The sequence below is a fragment of the Elaeis guineensis genome, chromosome 3, assembly GCF_000442705.2.
Source record: "Elaeis guineensis isolate ETL-2024a chromosome 3, EG11, whole genome shotgun sequence".
NCBI classification, from domain to species: domain Eukaryota; kingdom Viridiplantae; phylum Streptophyta; class Magnoliopsida; order Arecales; family Arecaceae; genus Elaeis; species Elaeis guineensis.
In genome coordinates, this window is record NC_025995.2 from 95,723,065 (window position 1) to 95,741,589 (window position 18,525).

The 18,525-nt window shown below is 39.8% G+C and overlaps 2 protein-coding genes and 2 non-coding genes across 5 annotated transcripts; 3 read left to right on the forward strand and 1 right to left on the reverse strand.

The window, feature by feature from the left end:
- Positions 1–3,080: 3,080 nt before the first annotated feature.
- LOC105041717 (protein GAMETE CELL DEFECTIVE 1, mitochondrial) lies at positions 3,081–6,024 on the reverse strand. 2 transcript variants are annotated; one of them, XM_073254047.1, is made up of 3 exons: positions 5,367–6,024; positions 3,778–3,956; positions 3,081–3,460 (listed from the first exon to the last, which is right to left on the reverse strand). In XM_073254047.1, exons 1-3 carry the CDS (start codon positions 5,918–5,920, stop codon positions 3,429–3,431), a joined length of 765 nt encoding a protein of 254 aa, XP_073110148.1. In that variant the 5' UTR covers positions 5,921–6,024; the 3' UTR covers positions 3,081–3,428. The 2 variants fall into 2 exon arrangements, with proteins under 2 accessions (XP_073110148.1, XP_010917022.1); XM_010918720.4 differs by having other exon boundaries at positions 3,767–3,956; positions 5,367–6,022.
- A 3,245-nt stretch (positions 6,025–9,269) lies between these two features.
- LOC105041716 (small ribosomal subunit protein uS4y) lies at positions 9,270–18,188 on the forward strand. Its single transcript, XM_010918719.3, has 3 exons — positions 9,270–9,367; positions 9,718–10,099; positions 17,741–18,188. The coding sequence occupies exons 1-3, from the start codon at positions 9,340–9,342 to the stop codon at positions 17,922–17,924; spliced, it is 594 nt and encodes a 197-aa protein (XP_010917021.1). The 5' UTR covers positions 9,270–9,339; the 3' UTR covers positions 17,925–18,188.
- Positions 16,358–16,457, forward strand: LOC114914059 (small nucleolar RNA Z161/Z228). Its single transcript, XR_003800492.1, has one exon. It is a non-coding gene; the product is annotated as a small nucleolar RNA Z161/Z228 (small nucleolar RNA).
- Positions 16,670–16,755, forward strand: LOC114914060 (small nucleolar RNA Z162). Its single transcript, XR_003800493.1, has one exon. It is a non-coding gene; the product is annotated as a small nucleolar RNA Z162 (small nucleolar RNA).
- Positions 18,189–18,525: the final 337 nt, after the last annotated feature.

The window sequence follows — 18,525 nt, forward strand, 5'->3', positions numbered from 1 at the left end:
AGTCACACATGATGATGAATACTATAATCATCCTAATAGCATTTGGGGTTATTTGAGTGGGGTGGACTCTATGAAAATAAAAAAATATTATAGAAAAAAATATGCAATGAAAATCATAGGCCAAACTGAAGAGACTCATTATAGAAGGCTATACATCTCTCAGGAAGTTTAGAGACTTGACCTTCCCGATTCGACACTAGCATTTCATATTCATCTGATATGTCGTACTTGTCTCTAAGTGCTATGAGATTCTCCTTGGTCAAGATAGATCTCTCTATCTCTGGATCGAGGTAGTCCATGAGACCACGCATGGAAGATTTCGCACTGCGATCCGAACTCCCCTCGCCTAACAAGCCGGTTTCAGGGTTTTCTTGAAGTGCATTTCCTACTTCTATGGCCAGTAAGGGCTGGATCGATCTAACCTGTGGTTCATCTACAGTCTCCTTCTCCTTTCTACTTCTGTGGAACATGTTTCTTGAAAAAAAAGTATGAAGAAAAAATAAAAAGACTCGGAAGAGGAAGAAGGGCTACCCTACGATTAAAAGAAAGCGAATTAGGGAGGACTGGTACCTAAAAAAGATAGGAAAAACTCTCCCAAGAGATGAAATGGACTCCTCCTCTCTCACTCCGATGAGGCTCCTCACTATCTTTGGTGATCGTTCGGCATTGAGAAGCTTTTGAAAATATTTCAGTAGCAGCTCCACAAGGTAACGGGGAAATGAACAGTGATCAAGGGCCAAAAACCTTTTATAAATGGACCGACAATCTAGATTAATTGGTCTCCTTGCCGATTTGTGCCATTTGACGTCAATCCAACACTCGATCAGACGGTGGTTAGACGCACGTTCCCTCAGATCCTACCACATCGAACTGATCCATGCCCAAGCTGATAAACCAACCTGACGTTGACAATTATCGTGATGTTATTTGATATTTTCAAGTAGCCTTTTCAAGCAATGATGAGGGAAGATATAATGGATCATTTTTTGAAAGGTTAAGTCCTTTCATTTTCAACCAAATAATTAATTTTTATGCTCTCGAGGTGCGGCATATTTATTCCATACGGCGACGACATCAGTCCAAAAATTTTGAGCTAAAACATAGAGATAAGATCTCCTGATCGGTTTGATACCGAATCAAAAGTCAAATACGAAGATAAGATCTCCTGATCGGTGAAAGTCGGATCGAAAATTCAAGTACGGAGATAAGATCTTTCGATCGATGAAAATCGAATAAAAAATTAAAAAATGGAGATAAGATCTCTTAATCGGTCAACGACCAAAATGAGGTAAACGAGGATAGGAGATCTCCTAGACGATAAATACCCGAACCAGAAAAGGTTAATTTGGAGATAAAATATCCCGACCGGTGAAATCCAGCATTTATGGTGAATACTTCTCAAATTGGTGGAGACTCTATGAAGATACTCTTACTTCCTAGTCCGATCAAAAAATTATCACCTCGGACATAGGAAGTGGGGGGTAAAATATTGGTACATTAAACCATCTTCGAGACACGTGGCATCATCATACGAGATCAAAGAGATATCAATCTTAAAGCGCCAGATTCCAGCATACCAACTTATCTATAAATCGGATTCAAATCGGTATTTTATCGATCTGTATAAAAGGCATCCTTATACTCTCCAGATGACTCTTCTGACAGAAATGTTCAGGTCGGATATATGCCGATCTGAATCCTGATCTTCTCTATCCTAGAATGTTATGGGATTCTTATTTCACCCCGATCTTCTATCGAGGTGAATTATTATTATGACGGATTTGGCTATTCTACAAATGTCCACAATGATTTTCTCGCCACAGCTGTCTACGATCTCATGTCCAGCTTGTGTGCACAGCTGTATGCCAGTTCATCTACAGATAGCTCTCTAACTACTTAACAAACTCTCCTAACGACCTAACAAACTCTAAAATGGCCTCATCATCTCCTTTATAAATAGAGGATCAGGAATCCTCCATCGATAAGTCTAACTCTTAAAAGCTAGGAAAAACTCTGCCAGTAGAAAACCAAGTCAAATTCTTGACTCCTACTCAGTTCTCCTCTAGTTTCATTTAATTTTTTTTGCTCTTCCTCTATTTTCCATCTCTGTTCTTAAGGTTCGAACTGACTTAAGCATCGGAAGGTCAAAAACCGAAAAATCTCCATTCGATTTTTTGATTGATTTTACAGATCGGAGGAGTTTTCATCAAATCACAAGGATTACTCCAGTCCAATTTCGCAAAAGTCGAGTCCTGAACCACCGAGGTATAAATCAAAGTGTTTCTCACACAAAAATATATTAGGTAACTACTCAAGAAAATTGAAAATTTTGGAGTCAGTATTTCTCTTGCGAACTTAAAAAGGGAATATCGCTATAATTTACCTGAGTTTCTATAAGTTTCACTTCGTAGAAAACCTAAATCATATAATGTGAGGTGTTGTTTATGCCGGCTACAAAGTATACATTATGGCTGACCCATAATGCATTATTGACTTCGAGATTTGGATGGTTCATTTACGAGCTGTTTGGCGCATTCAGTCGTGGGCAAGCCAAACCGGCTGTTTTGATTCCCGCAACTACAGCCAAATTGGCCGTGGCATGAGCTGTAGCCCTACCGGTCATGCACCCCCCCCTCCAACCTCACAGCTGCCAAAAACCCCCCCAACCATTCCGACCACTCTGCCTTGCCGCTGCCCAAACTGCCACCTTTGCCCCTTCCCTCGTTGGTTCCCTCCATCCTGTGTTGCAGATAGCCACTTATATGTTGCAAGCGGGCTATCTAAATTTGGTAGCCACCTATATATTGCAAGTTGGCGTGGATTAGGAACTAGCATTGGGTATATAAATATACCCCTGTTAATATTTGAGCACAAGGTTTTAACAACAATAAAAGAGAAAATGAAAAAAAAAATGAAGGCATGAGCGCTAATAAGACTTCACATTACCTGCTGGTGTTTCCCAAGTGGCATATTTGAGCGTCTACAGACAGAAGACACGATACAACCACATAATAAACCAAGCCAGGTACGCATCTAATTGGTTATTGAATCATAAACACTGGATGATTGGAGGCTACCAGTGCAGTTGCAAAATTTTTCATTCAGAAATTGTTTCTACTTCATATAACCATACATGTTGCTCGACACATAATTCATGTTCTCATCAATATAAGATCTACAAAAAGGATTGGATTTTCTTGCAAATGGCAGGTGACTTACTTTTGGGACTATGAGATTAAATTGGCATGCACTACTACCTCCCACTAAAGGAGGTTAGCTTAGGCCCAATAGCTGGCTTCTCCTCCTTGTAAGGCTGGATGGATGGATCGGTAAGACTAGGCAATCTCTGGACACTCCCTTTCCCTCTCCTGGCATTAGGGCCTATTACCTCTATCATGTACTTCCAACCATCTACAGGCCTCCTTCGACTAAATATGTGACTCTTGATGAAGCTGGCAATCTGCATTATAATACCAAAAATTTGCAAGCGCTGAGATACACAATGATGGCAAGACACAACAACTACAAAAGGAAGTTCAGAGAGCAATTCTGAAGGGTGATATCGACTATGTCCACTTCTAAAAAAGTTCATGCAATGTGCAAGGAGACACTTCAGACTGTAAATTATAAGATGATGAGGTTGATGGATGGTAGATGCACAAAATATAGAGAGAATATTACAAAGATTTAGCTGGGATAAAAAAAAAAGAAGATTATTTCATATTAGAATCTAGATTATAGGGAACACAATTAGCATATAGTGCACCTGGAATTTACAGAAAGCAATTCGGCGCTCGAATTCTTGCAGGAGGATGTCTTCTTCCCTCTGTGATATTTCCCATATGTTCCCATCTTGGCTCCTAGATGTTGTTTCCCATCCATCAGGTTTAGTCTTAAACTCGGAAGTGCTAGGAATCTTTGAATCATTCAGATCTATGTTACCAGCGTCAAATATCCTGCATGTGAATGACAGCAGAGAAAGGTTAGCAAGCATGCCACCCCAGCAAAGATTTAGCAGAAAGGAGAGCACTAATAATCTAGATGAACAAGAAGGGGAAAAAGAAGAAAAAAAAGAAGGCTACTGGACCTTGCTTGCATGAAAGATGCAAACAAAATTATGAAAACCTAAATCCAAGAAACTAAAACAAATTGCCTGCAAAATACAGAACATGCTCTAATGGGTTTTCCACTCTAATATTACCAGCTCTAGTTCATCAAAAAGGATTTCAAGGTTAACTCGGTGCCTTTATGACAATAAAAATTCAAATGCTTAAAAAACCATTAAAAAATTGCGCCAGCAACTTCAATACTAACTATTTAAATCAATCTTTAAAGCACCTGACACCCTGCAAAAATTCAAGGGGACCTTTAACTAATCTTTCTGGTTTCAGAATGGATACAATAAACCCCAAGCACATAAACACAACAGTCTTAGTTGCACATTGACATTTTCTGGCATATTCTGATTGTCTCCATGCCTGAAAACATTATAGAACACTATATATCGGTTCTAACAAGACATCATGAAGCAAAAGTGTTGGAAGAGAACTACGTTTTAATTGATTAGATGCTAAAACATCGATATAGCAACATTATCTCTTGCTTCATTTGAGCAGAAATTGTCTTTAAAGCACAAAGCACACATGTTTTAGTCTCAACCATGTAAACTGTCCAATCCTCTTTTTTAATTTCTATACAAAAAACATATGGGAGTAAACTAACCTGCATGCACTTGATGAATGCTCAATGAAAAAAATTCAGGGATGTATTGGTTGCAAGTTTCATGTAAATGATTATTGAATTACAAAGTCTGGTATATCTAACAGCACTCCTCTATAGAATTTTCACCAGACACAATAATCATTTATTTGTACAAAGTTAATCTGACAGAAAGACAAAGACGAGCCAATCAAAAGACAGCAGGGATTAAGCATAAAAAGTTCACTTGTTCTGCAACCTCTATACTTTACGTTAACGCATACTCCAAAATAAATCTCTTCTGACACATCCTACTTCACCAAAAATTGCTAGGATTTAATTTCTCTAACAACTATAAGCCCAAAATAAAAACATAAAATCAATCATTCATTTATTGAACAAAACAACTTTTTTTGAGAGAAGGAGTACATAGAGTTGCCTAAAATTTAATTTCTCTGACAATATAAAACCCTAACAAAACCTTCAATCCCCTCCTTTAGTTGTTGAATCAAAATTATATCCTGAAAATATACAAGTAGCCATAAGCGACAATCTTAAGGCCACAGAACTTCATGACTCAGAATCCAATTCTTGAAACTTGATCACGAGTGAGATAAATACCAACAACCATCAAATCCAAAACTCACTTTTCGTTTAAGAGCACTTACTCAGAGCAGGAATCAAGAAGGCGGTCGATGTCATCATTGGGATTGGAGCCCCCCAGCTTTACCTCCTCCATCTTCTCGATCTCCTTCATCCAAAGCCCGGCATGAATCCTCTGCTTCCTGACCCTATAATCATCCCCGGCCTTCTTGCTATTCTTCTCGACCCGCTCTAAGGCGGTATCCCCCTGCTGGAGCTTCTTGGCTGCCCGCCTCTCGCTCCATCGCTCGTCCATCTCGGCGACGAAGGCCTTGGTATCGGCATCGATGTCCGAGGGGAGGCTGGTGGCTGCGGCGGAGGGGGAGGTAGGGTCGGGCTCCCATGGGGCGCGATCCCTGGTGGAGGGGTCCTCCGGGAGCCAGGCCGTCTCCCAGGCGTCGTTCCACTCGTCGTCTCCGGTGGCGGCGGAAGGCGAGGAGGGTGGTCGGGTGGAGAAAGGCCTTCGTCCTAGTACTGCTACTTCTCGACTTAAGCAAGTAGCGGGGGAGGAGGAGGAGAAGGGGGGAGGAAGGCGGAGACGAGATGGAGAGAAGGAGAGGAGACGTCTGAGGGAGTGCATATTGATTGTTCGAAGGAATGTTCAAACGAGTGGAAGAACGGGGACCGTTTCCTTTTTCTTTTTCCTTCGCTTACGCTCCAGCGAGGGCCCCTCTGTCGTCTATAAAATTTTGCTAGTTAACTTGTAACCAGTAGCGATTGCACGTGATCATAGTAAATCAGCATATTTTGGTATGACAAAAAAAATATTAAAAAATTATTTTTAATTTTTTTTGAGGGCAAAAACTTTATCTATAAATTTATATTTTTTAAAATAAATATTTTTTAAATAATATTTATATAAAAAATAATTTATTTATATTTTTTATATATTAAAAATTAACTTAAAAATATATTGTCTATGTCCATTTATATTTTTAGTTTTCTAAATAAATTATTAAAATTTATTCATATTTTTTATAATATTTTTTATATTTTTAAGTTCGAAAAAAATGAATAATTGAGATATTGGACATTGAATGATGAAGGATATTAAAAATGAAGATGGGACATCTTACGAAATAAAATTAAGTGTTTACTTTACTAACTGATGAATAATTCAATCATTTTATAGCTAAATATTATTTATAAAAAAATATTTTATTTATTTTAAAAAATATAAAAATATGAATAAATTGATCAATAAAAAATTTTATTCAACCAAAAATAATATATATATATATATATATATATATATATATATATATATATATATATATATATATATATAGTAAAATATAAAGTACAAAACAGTATTATATCCGGCAACATATGGGAGCTATTACAAAAGTTGAGGTGGTGCGACCAGAACTAGCGTGAACTTGAGGACGTGCAAATGACATTACCGGGACTAAATTAAAATGTATTGTATTACATGATTCAACGCATTAATTCCATAGATTTCATTCTTCTCTTAAAATATATGACAGTCTCTACCAATTGCACAGGTCCCTAGTCCCTGAATCATGAGCTTCAAAGTTGAGTTCCAGTGTAGAAGTAGATGAATCATGCTAGAAAATGAGCTTGCATCGCAAATGAACAACGATAAAAGCATTGGCTGGAGTTTGCCATTCTCTACGGCATCTTAAGAGGGGCCTTTCGTGGTAATGGCAAAGCCAAGCTAAATGCCAAGAAAGGAGACATAAACCAAAGACTAAGTTGGAACGACTTACTTCCATAAAGATAAAATGCATGCGCCCAAGCCTTAAGTTCCTTCTAATTGGCACCAAAAAGATAGCATCGCCAAAATTCGATATTTTAGTTCTAAAAATCTTGAATGACCATCATATGACGGAATTTTGTGCACCTGGATAAACGAAGATAAACAATGGTCATACTGAACCACTAGTTTGCTTCAATGATCACTTTGAAACTTCTTAAATTTAAGAGGTACTAAATGAAATTGGCCATGAATTGCCGGGATATTATAAATAATGTTTATATATGATTTTATTTGAATTTTTTGTACAAAGATATATGAGACTTTTTTCCTGGATAGATGAAATAGGCGACACAATGTGGTGTAGCCTTCCACCAATATATCTAGTCTCCAAAACCTGATAAAGATGAAATTCGAACCCAAGTTACTTGGTACACCTGAGAAAGATGAGAGGTTTAATTGAAATTAGTTTTCAAACTCATCCAAAGATTTGTTTTAAATCATGTCATGCCTTTAGAATTTAAAACATTGTAACCTATTTGATTCTTCTAGCAAATTTTGACGCATATGATTTACACTTATATGATTTGGATTTTATTTACCAGACAAATTGGTTTAGGTTCGCACCACAGAACTCAATCTTAATCATGGTTAGGAGCTTCTCCAAGAAAATTGATTTAAATGGTTATCTTAGTCCACCTTATAGATCATGAGCCTTGCCTTGTTCTTCTTTGAGAATAGAATGCGAAATTGTTGATGCTCGATTGTGTTCTCAAGGGTTCTACACCGAGTTAGTTTTTTAAAAATTGATCTCAAATGGCCAATGAATGCAAAATGGAGTGGTCAAAGGAGGCTATCCACATGGGTTCTCTGAATGCAAAAAATATTTGGTGAGAATGAAGCCCAACAACTCCACGTCTATAATTAGTAATTATTTTTATTATAAATATTATATATAGTATTACGGTCAAATGCTCGTGACTCAGTATATAAAATATTATCTATTTTGCCTTATGATCTCACAGTTTTGCCTTTCAACCCTTCAAAAGGTGTCTAATGTAGAAAAGATGGTCATTTCTTATATAATCCAAAATCTTCTTAATTTACAATCAACGTGGGACTAATGATATTTTTTTTACACCACAAGATAATCCTTCAGTCAAGAAAGAGTCTGTATACGGACAGTTCCTTATTTCTATCACAGATTGTATATGGACAGAAAGAGTCCCATAGTTATAGGAGTGGTCTCCTACCTGGTATGTCATTATTGTGGCCAAGAGCGCATGATATTATTTGCTTTAGTCCATGAGCGTTTTGCTTTTCAAAAGATACCTTACGTGGGAAGAATGGTTCCTTCTTATATAAGCCAGAGGCCTTTTTGACTCATAACCAATGCGGAACTAATGATACCCTCCCTTCTACACTACAACATATATCATTTCTGTTTACTTCTTTTCATATTTATTCGATAAGAATTATATTCTTGTTTATTCGGTCAAGAATATTGTACATTATATTGTTTATTATAGTTATATGCTATATTTAAATAACGGACAACTAGCATTTATGCGCAAGGATAATAATTTTTATATAAAAATAGTTTTATATGACTATAGAAGCTGAATTAGAATTTTTTTATTATAATACATTTTAGAAAAAGATTATTTTCTTCCATGGTGGGATTAAGGAAAAAAAGGTTATTTTTATGATATGGTGTACTCATTATTCTTGTGGTCTGCTTGGATGAATGGACCATCTATTCTATTAGATTTATGGAACGGGCCAATAAAATTAGTTAGATAATAAGTTTACAGATTAGGTTAGGTTTACATCCATAATTATCTAAGATTGATTTTGAAGTGGGTTTGATCCAAATCCTGCAACCTATTGGGATCTTTTTTTCTATTGTGGATATTAGTTTGTCCAGCTTGTATGTCTATTATCTAACTAATTTTATTGGCTCAATCCATGAATCCAAAAAAATTTTAATCTATTTATCCAAACATATTTTAATAGGTTTTTTCTTAATTTTGAAGAGAATAGAGTTTTCTCTCTCCTTTGTTTTAATGAGTATAGGCAGAGGAGATTGAGATTTCTTTGAAAACGGTTGTCAGTTTGGGCTGCCCTACTCTCCAGCAAAGACCGGGCCAGCCCAACGAGCCCATTAACAAGGTAACAAGTCCAGGGTTAGGGTTTTGGTCCTCTATAAAAGGCGGTAGCTTCCGGTTCTTAAATTTCTAGAGGCGAAGGCGGGAGACGGCGAGGGAGAACAAGAACCAGCGATGGTTCACGTTAGCTTCTACCGGAATTGTAAGCCTTCTTCTCTCCCCCGTCTCTTTCACTCTTTTGGGTTCCAATCTCTCTTCGGCGATCTACCCTTTGTATAATCTTCAATCGGTTTCGGTCTATTCAAACTCTTAGATCCTATGTCCCCAATTTTTGATCCCTTTTTACGCTTTCTTGAATCGATCTGAACTCATAGGTTAGTGTAACTGAATATATTTGTAATTTTTGGAACTTTGGATCCAGTTTGCCAGGATTATGAGATGTTTTCCTCTATGATTCAACTATTATTCTAGTGTAATTGATGAAAACCCTAGTTTGGATTTTGTTTTGTGCGTTGATTTTTGGGAACGATAACAAATGTGAATTATTTGCAGATGGGAAGACCTTCAAGAAGCCCCGCCGGCCCTACGAGAAGGAGCGGCTGGACGCCGAGTTGAAGCTCGTCGGTGAGTACGGGCTCCGGTGCAAGAGGGAGCTGTGGAGGGTCCAATACTCTCTTAGCCGGATCCGGAACGCAGCGAGGGAGCTCTTGACGCTGGACGAGAAGAACCCTCGCCGGATCTTTGAGGGAGAGGCCCTCCTCCGCCGCATGAACCGGTATGGGCTTCTCGACGAGAACCAGAACAAGCTGGATTATGTTCTGGCTCTCACCGTGGAGAACTTTCTTGAGCGCCGGCTCCAGACGCTCGTGTTCAAGTCTGGGATGGCAAAATCTATTCACCATGCCAGGGTCCTTATCAGGCAGCGTCACATCAGGTTTGCTCTCTGACTTCTAGCTATTCTCGTTATTATTGGGAATTCTTATTATTTTAAAATAATAATTATAGATCATAATTTTCTTAGATTTGCCCCATTCTTAGCATCTTGTCAGTAATTGTTTGTTCTCTTTTTTTTTTGCTTCTGGTATGTTGTTAGTTAGTGATAAAGAAAAATTATTTGATGGATCAGCAACTGCTTGCAGCCTGAACTAGATTGACTTATATTTGGCAAATTATCAAATGGCCTACTGTGGAGGGGTTGCTTGCTGCACCACATTTTATTATTTTGTCTTTCTAGTTGTTTGCTAGTTATGTCGAGTCTTCTTTCATTGATTTGGTGATAGTGTGACTTCTACGATGCCCATTATCTCATGAATTCTTGCATAATCCATGTTGTTTTGGATGACGTTTGATTGGATAAGGTGTACATGTAAAAGTCAAAAGAAGAAGAAATTATGGATCTTTTGCTTGTTATCTCTGGTTGGACTTGTCTTCCTGTACAATGCTTTATACCAGTTTACATTTATAGAACAATCGATCTCAGTTGTGTTTATTATTTTAGTTGGAAAGACCGGTTTTGTTGGGTGGATGTCTGACCAGGACACCACCTTCCAAGATCTTTTCAGTATCACGCGATGCAGTAGGAAGAAAGAAGAAATAAAATAAAAGAAAAATAATTAAAATACGTGGATCAGCCACAAAATAGCTCGCCTCCACGGGGCATGCAAACTTCACTATAAAAAGAAATTTTACAAGAGGAGACCTCACCCTCAACCTTTGTACACCCAATTCTCTCTCTCACTAGAAGTTCCCCTCACAAAAGCTCTCTCTCTCTTGGAAGACCCCCCTGAACCCTTAAAGTGCCTGGCGACCGCTGTCTAGGAGCCTCCTGCTTCTTCTCTCTCAGCGCTCTCACCTCTCTCTCTCCTCTCGGGTTCGTACGATCTTCGTACGGCGCAAAAATCGATCCACAGCTTCTCTGTTCGTCACAGGGCTTTTTATAGACCTTAATCACGATTTAGATCATGATTAGGACTCCTTAATCAACCCAAATCACGTCCCAGACCGTCGGATCAAGACCGGAAGCCACCTGGCCCCTCCGATCGCGCTCCGGTCCACGAAATAGTGCGGTGGACCGTGAGAAACGCGTGGGAAACGTCCACGCGGTCTACAGGCCTCGCCGTGGACCGCCCGGTCCACGGTGGACCGGGGTAAAGGGGCCAGCAGGCCGCTGGGCCTGGGCCGGCCCGCGCGCGCGGGCCTGGGCCGTGCGCCCGCCTGGGCCGCGGGCCTGGGTCGTGCGTCCCGCGTGGGCCTGGGTCGCGCGTCCCGTGCGCCGCCGCCTGCGGCCGCGCCGCTGTCGCCCGCCGCCGGTCGCCGGCGGTCCTCTGCCACCTCGAATGTCGTGTCGATTTCAAATGCTCGTATCTCCTCCATCCGAGCTCCGTTTCGGGTGATCTTGGTCTCGTTGGACTTCGTTTTTCGCCGTGAACCTCGCTGTGGGCTCGCTGTGGGCTCAATGTGGGCTGAATCTCGAGGCGTCAAATCCTAACAATCTCCATCTCGACTCGATATTCGACCTCCTCCAAACTTCGAGAGCTTCTGGATCTCCTCGCCCCCATGCCCTGGGGCAATCGCCTGCTGATCATGGATGGACAAACATGGGAGTCGAGCCAGGTTGCTCGATCTCATCTCCGTCGTATGCTGTGCTCCTCCTGACCTGAGACCTGCTCGGGGCATCATCCTGCGGCAATAGGAATCTCACCTTGCGACGTCGCCTTTCATCCTCCCGAGTCTTCTGTCTCGTGTCCGATCCGCCTCTTGGAGCTCCACCTCGCTCTGGGCTCTGCCTGGCTCTCGAAGCTCCACCTCGCACTGGGTTTTCTGCCAGGTAATAATGTCCTCTGCTCTCCTTCTTCCCCTCCAGCACAATCCTATCGCCGCGTAGCACCCTCAGGATTCCTCCACCAGCTACTGTCCTATAGCCTCTCGAATCCAGTCTGCTAAGTGAGATAAGATTCCGTCTGAAATCGGGTATGTATCGGACCTCTCCCAATTTTCTCACTGCATCGTCATGTGTCCTCCAGCTGACCGTCCCAATGTCTCTGATCGCATAGCTCGATCCATCCGGCAGATATACAGTGCCCTCACTGTTCTCCAGAGAGTCAAACTGCTCCTCCCCGCAACATACATGATAGGGACATACAGAATCTAATATCCACTGCTGGGAAGAAGTAGATACCTCATCAGATATCTCCAGGACATCTCCATCTAAATCGCTGCCGGCCGTCGCTACAGCAGCCACCGTTCGATTTTTCAGTTGAGGGCAATCTCTGGTTAGATGCCCCAACTCCTCACATCGGTAACACTTGGTTTTGCTCAAGTCTCTCCTGGACTTGGACCGCCCTCGTTGCGATCTCCTGTCGCTTCGTCTACCGCCTCCTACTCCTCTAGAAGCCACCAAAACTGAGCTACCGCCACCTGAGCTCGAAGCTGGGTTCTCTCTTCTGAGAACCTCGTTCTAGAGTATCGCCGCGGTGATCTCGTCCATCTTGATAGTGCTCTTCCCCACTAGAAGAGCAGTCACCAAGGACTCGTACGAAGGGGGAAGCGACGCCAGCAAAACCAGTGCCCTGATTTTCTCCTCAACGTTCTCGCCAATGCTGAGAAGGTCGGTGAGGATCTTCTAGAAGTGGATCAAATACTCCTGCACGCTCTGTCCCTTAGTCATCCGCAGTTGGTAAAACTGCCTCCAGAGGAAAAGAGTGTTGGTGAGAGACTTCGCCATGTACAACTCCTCGAGCTTCGACCACAGCACCGTCGGGGAAGTCTCGCTCAGCACATGGATCACCACCTCATCCGTCAGGTACATGCGGATGGTACTCACCGTCTGCATCTATAGCCATTTTCAATCCCGCACCTCCATGGTGGTCGGCTTCTCATCGCACAAGAGAGCATCGATCAACCCCTGTTGGATGAGCACGTCTTTCACCCTTGCTTGCCACAAGGAGAAATTGCTCTTACCATCGAACTTGTTGATCTCCATCTTGATTGTTTCTGTTTTCTTCATCTTCAGTCTTGCTCACCACTGCTGCAATCTGCGTCCTTGTACCGCCTTGTTCTGATCCCACTTGTTGGGTGGATGTCTGGTCAGGACACCACTTCCCAAGATCTTTTCAGTACCACGCGATGCAGCAGGAAGAAAAAGAAACAAAACGAAAGAAAAACAATCAAAATACGTGGATCAGCCACAAAAGGGCTCGTCTCCACGGGACATGCAAACTTCATTATGAAAAAGAAATTTTACAAGAGGAGATCTCACCCTCAACCCTTGTACACCCAATTCTCTCTCTCACTAGAAGTTTTCCTCACAAAAGCTCTCTCTCTCTTGGAAGACCCCCTAAAATCCTGAAGTGCCTGGCGATCGCTGTCCAGGAGCCTCCTGCTCCTTCTCTCTCAGCGCTCTCGCCTCTCTCTCTCTCCTCTCGGGTTCGTACGGGCTTCGTACGGTGCAAAAACCGATCCACAGCTTCTCTGTTCGTCACAGGGTTTTTTATAGACCTTAATCACGATTTAGATCATGATTAGGACTCCTTAATCAACTCAAATCACGTCCTAGACCGTTGGATCAAGATCGGAAGCCACCTGGGCCCTCCGATCGCGCTCCGGTCCACGGAATAGTGCCGTGGACCGCGAGAAACGTGTGTGAAACGCCCACGTGGTCCACAGGCCCCGCCGTGGACCGCCCGGTCCACGGTGGACCGGGACAAAGGGGCCAGCAGGCCGCTGGGCCTGGGCCGGCCCGCGCGCGGACTGGGCCACGCGCCCGGCTGGGCCGCGCGCCCGTCTGGGCTGCGGGCCTGGGTCGCGCGTCCCGTGCACCACCGCCTGCGGCCGCTGCCGCCCGCCGCCGGTCGCCGGCGGTCCTCCGTCGCCTCGAATGTCGTGCCGACTTCAAAAGCTCGTATCTCCTCCATCCGAGCTCCGTTTCGGGTGATCTTGGTTTCGTTGGACTCCGTTTTTCGCCGCGAACCTCGCTGTGGGCTGAATCTCGAGACATCAAATCCTAACAGATTTTACTTAAAATTTAAAGTTCTGGCCAAAAATTAATATACAATGTAAAAACAAGAAAGTATAATCAAACTAAAGACTAAATAACAATGTCAAGAAGATGTTTACACGATCATTTAATATTGTGTTCCATCAAGTTGAACCTTTGGCTATAATTTGTGTGGTTTTGTTGGTTTGATGATGCATGTGAAATTGTTCAAGCTTGTAAGAAATATTAAATTTATTTGTAAAAGCAGAAAATAAATATTAAGTTGAAGACATTAGATTAGACTCTATCATTCAAATCTTAACGTTGTTTGGTAAGAATCTTCAACCAGACACTCATTTGTCAAAATGTCAATTTTACCCCGAAAAGTCTTTTAGAATTTCGTTAGACTAATCATGGTTGTCCTAGGTTTTTCATAAGCAAGATTTCTACAAATTTAAATCGCTTATAAAACCAAATTATTACAATTCCAGTAGCATTTTAAAACATAGAACACTGAATCACTTATGCTATCAATATACTTAAAGCATGCATAGTTGGACATGTATAACAGAAATGATCCCTATGGACTTAAACTTTTTCATCAGTCATCAAATTCAACCACCTTCCTCCCCCCAACGAGCTTAAATAAAAACTATCAGAGGTAGCATGAAGATGAAAACTATCAGGTTTTTCTTCTTCTTCTTCTTCTTATACATCTGGTCAGTTTTGGTTGTAATCACTAAAATTGGTGAAAACTGGATCAAGACTGTTAGAGACTAGCAAAAGTGCAAAAGGTCTAGGAGTTCCTGATCACTTTTATTTGAAAACTTCAAACCTTGTTGGTCGATAGGTTAAAGTATTACAAGGCTATATCATGTGAACTCAATTAAAGTCTAAGTTTATAACCTTGTATGATTAATTTCTTTCCTTCCTTTTTTCTGTCAGAACATCTTGATACACTTTTGAGTTATCGATTTTATTTGACACTTTTGTGTTGATGAATAAGTAGTTATGCAATGAGAATAGTTATCAGTATCACATGATGGTTATCTGAGACACCTGCAAATATTGTTTAGATATTGCAAAATAGACCGATTGATGCTTGTATTTTTGTCTTTCCTTTCGTTTTAAAGTTGATGCAAAATGTCGTTTACATCTCATAAAATTTTGATACATTATATACTTGGCAACTAAAATTGGCTTGAACTACTAAAATTGCTGAAACCTGAGCAATTTCAAATTGTTTTTGGTTGAAACTTTAACCCTGTGTTTGGTTGGGATTATGAGAGGAAGGATTGATGGGGTAGAAATGATGGATCATCTTTATCCACTGTTTGGTTCCTAAAATTTTAGAAAGGATGGATGAAAAGGAGGGATTACCCATCCACCCTGGCCCACTAATTTGTATTCTCCCAATTTGGAGGATATAAAGAAAGATGGATGAAAAATGTGAGGGATGGGTTTTTGCATTGGTAATATTATTCCTCATTAACTTTTTGACAAAACTATAATGCTTTTTCACTTTTTCATTTATTTATTTGTATATATTTTTATTTTATCTATACTATTAATCATATACTATTAAATTTTATTGTTTATTATTTTAATTTATATAAATAAGTTTCATAATTAAAAGTAAATAATTAGTTGTCTTATATTTTTGTATTTATATTTACTATTTTTAGTTAACTACTTGTGTAAAATTAATTAAATATTTAAATAAAATTATAAATTAATTAGTTATTTATTTAATAATTAAAAATTAAATATTTGTATAATTTTTATATAACTATAAATTATAAAGATTATAAGTTTATACATTGCTCTACTTCTTTAGTATAAATAAGTGTTATAAATTGATAATAATAATTTTTATTTTAAATATAATTTGATAAAAATATCATATAAATATCATCTATCCTCCATTTCATTCCTCCTATACCAAATAAAGGAGAAAATCATTCTCATCCATTCTTCCATATTTCATCAAACATATGAGAGGATCTTCTTGCATCCATTCTCTCCCTCCATTCTTTCTTTTCTATCCAACCTTCCTCCAATCTATCTTTCATACCAAACAAAGAGTAAATCTTAGCCCGTGGGGTGAAGCACTTGACGGCTAAATCGTTCTCTTTCTTCAATCAGTATATATCAGCAGTTGTGTTGTTAGTTTTGAAATTATCCAGCCTACAAGATTCTTTGATTTTGATGTAAAATAGGCCTTGTGATGAGAACTGATTGTTATATCTCATGTCGGTCATCTGAGACACTCATAATGGTGTATAGAATGATGATAAAACTCCAATCTCTGATGACTGTATATACATCGGTCTTTTGTTTTTACTTAAAGTTGATGCAGTATCCATCTCCATTTATGTCGTTGAACCTTGGATAATTTCATGTTGATGATATTTTTTTCTGAGCAGTTTCATGAATGCAATCATAAACCTTCTAATTCCGACCATTCTATTATTTGTAGATTTAAAGTTCTTTTATCGCTTTGTGCATGAACTCTCATGCATTCTGTCATTGGGCACAATGAAGAAGTTGCTAATGATTGGGTGAGGCAATGTCTGATGGGTATACCTATGAGTCCTTTTCATTCTGAGTGCCCAACTATGTGCATGTCTGTGCACAAGTGTTCCTGCATATGTCAATTGTCGTCCAGCCCCTTGGAATCATACAAGCCCATGATAAATTATCTCTTTCTGACCAACATGTGTTAAGTTAAATTTGTAAATACTTATGGGTGTTAAGGCATTATTGTTTATGAGCATCCTTTTAAGGTAACTTTTGTAATTGGTTCATTATTTAAACCAATTATTTATTGAAATTTTGACCTAGCATACAAGCTGGTTTTCCTAAGCTCATGAGTTTGTTGTCTTTCCAAGCGATAGAGGAGACATCATATTTGATTCTTGATGAATGCCACAGCATCCTGACTCTAAATGCTGGATTCTGGAGATAATTCTTTTGACTCTTTTAGCATGTAATGCAATGTGCTTGCCTGTTAGTTCCTGCATGTCATGAAGCACAATTTAACTTCTTTGCATTATTTTCACTCAGCATATTGCTGTTGTCAGCCCATTGAGTTTGGAAGATGTTATTTTCAAAGTTAAACATGGTCTTTTCTTCCCCTCAAATTTTTATTGTTTGAATTTCGAATGGAAGGAACATGTGTTATTCTGAACCATGTTACAGAATTTTTGTGAATCAATCTCGCTATTTGTAGGTTAGCTGTTCATGCGATGTTCTAGCAAGTTTTTGACTTGTTGAGGTTGGGCTTCAATACTAACAAGCTAGGTGTCAGGGAATACATTCTAGCATTTATGATAGAGTACTTTTTGGTTCTGGGGTTTCTGATGGCTGTTTGTATGGACCTGGAATTTGAGCCATTATCATTTAAATAACTTTTCTGTAATTACTACATAGTAGTTGCCTGTACCCTCTTAGAAAATTGCTGTCATCTTAGTATTTGAATTGCTTTTCTCTGAGATTTTGCTTTCAGATGTTGGCTGCTTTGCATTATTAGCTATTGTTATGCTGAGTATCAAAGTATGTGTATATCTGACTATCTATTTTTCTGAGTGCTCCTTTCAGGGTTGGTAGGCAAGTGGTCAACATTCCATCATTTTTGGTGAGGGTGGATTCAGCAAAGCACATTGACTTCTCTCTCACAAGTCCATTTGGTGGAGGGCGCCCTGGAAGAGTGAAGAGAAAGAATCAGAAGGCTGCAGCAAAAAAGGCAGCTGGAGGTGATGGCGATGAAGATGATGAGGAATGAGTACTTTTTCTTTCAATGGTATTACAGTTTTGGTAGCTTCCTTTGTTGTGTAACTTAAAAGTTTGTTTTGTTTCATGCTAAGATGTTTCTGTCACTTGTAGAAGGGTAACTGATTATTGCTTCTGTTTGAAGGGATCACAAGGTGATGGATTTTGAGATGTTGAATTTTTGGTTATATTTGTTTTTTTGTTTTTGTTTTTGTTTTTTTTTGTGTTGATATACATGGATAATCGTTATGGATGACTGGGTTATCTTGCAGTTGAAGATTCTTGTGTGGAAAAGCTATTTCTTTGATGAGTGGCTGATGTATGTACTGATTCTTGCAGTTGTTCATTTGTTTCATTACGATTTAATGGTTTGTTGGCTGCTCCATCTTTGGTCTTGTTCAGTCATCCAAATCCATGCAATATCCTCATTCCTGTGTTTCAATCTAGGCTCCCCAATTCTTTGACCGACCACCAGATTTATTTATCCTGCCACATTTGTGTGATGGTTGGTTCATCTTGGTAAGCACATGCTAGCTTTTATTGATTGTTTTTTTGTTCTCCTTTCTTTGAACTTGCCTGGTGGCAAGGATAATTACTTTCACTATGCTGCATGT

Coding starts and splice junctions, on each gene's coding strand:
- LOC105041717 (XM_010918720.4), bottom strand. CDS start 5,920: ATGCACTCCCTCAGACGTCTCCTCTCCTTCTCTCCATCTCGTCTCCGC. Junction 3,957..5,366: donor CTTCTTGATTCCTGCTCTGA/GTAAGTGCTCTT, acceptor ATTCACATGCAG/GATATTTGACGCTGGTAACA. Junction 3,461..3,766: donor TTGCTTTCTGTAAATTCCAG/GTGCACTATATG, acceptor ATTATAATGCAG/ATTGCCAGCTTCATCAAGAG.
- LOC105041716 (XM_010918719.3), top strand. CDS start 9,340: ATGGTTCACGTTAGCTTCTACCGGAATT. Junction 9,368..9,717: donor CGTTAGCTTCTACCGGAATT/GTAAGCCTTCTT, acceptor AATTATTTGCAG/ATGGGAAGACCTTCAAGAAG. Junction 10,100..17,740: donor ATCAGGCAGCGTCACATCAG/GTTTGCTCTCTG, acceptor TGCTCCTTTCAG/GGTTGGTAGGCAAGTGGTCA.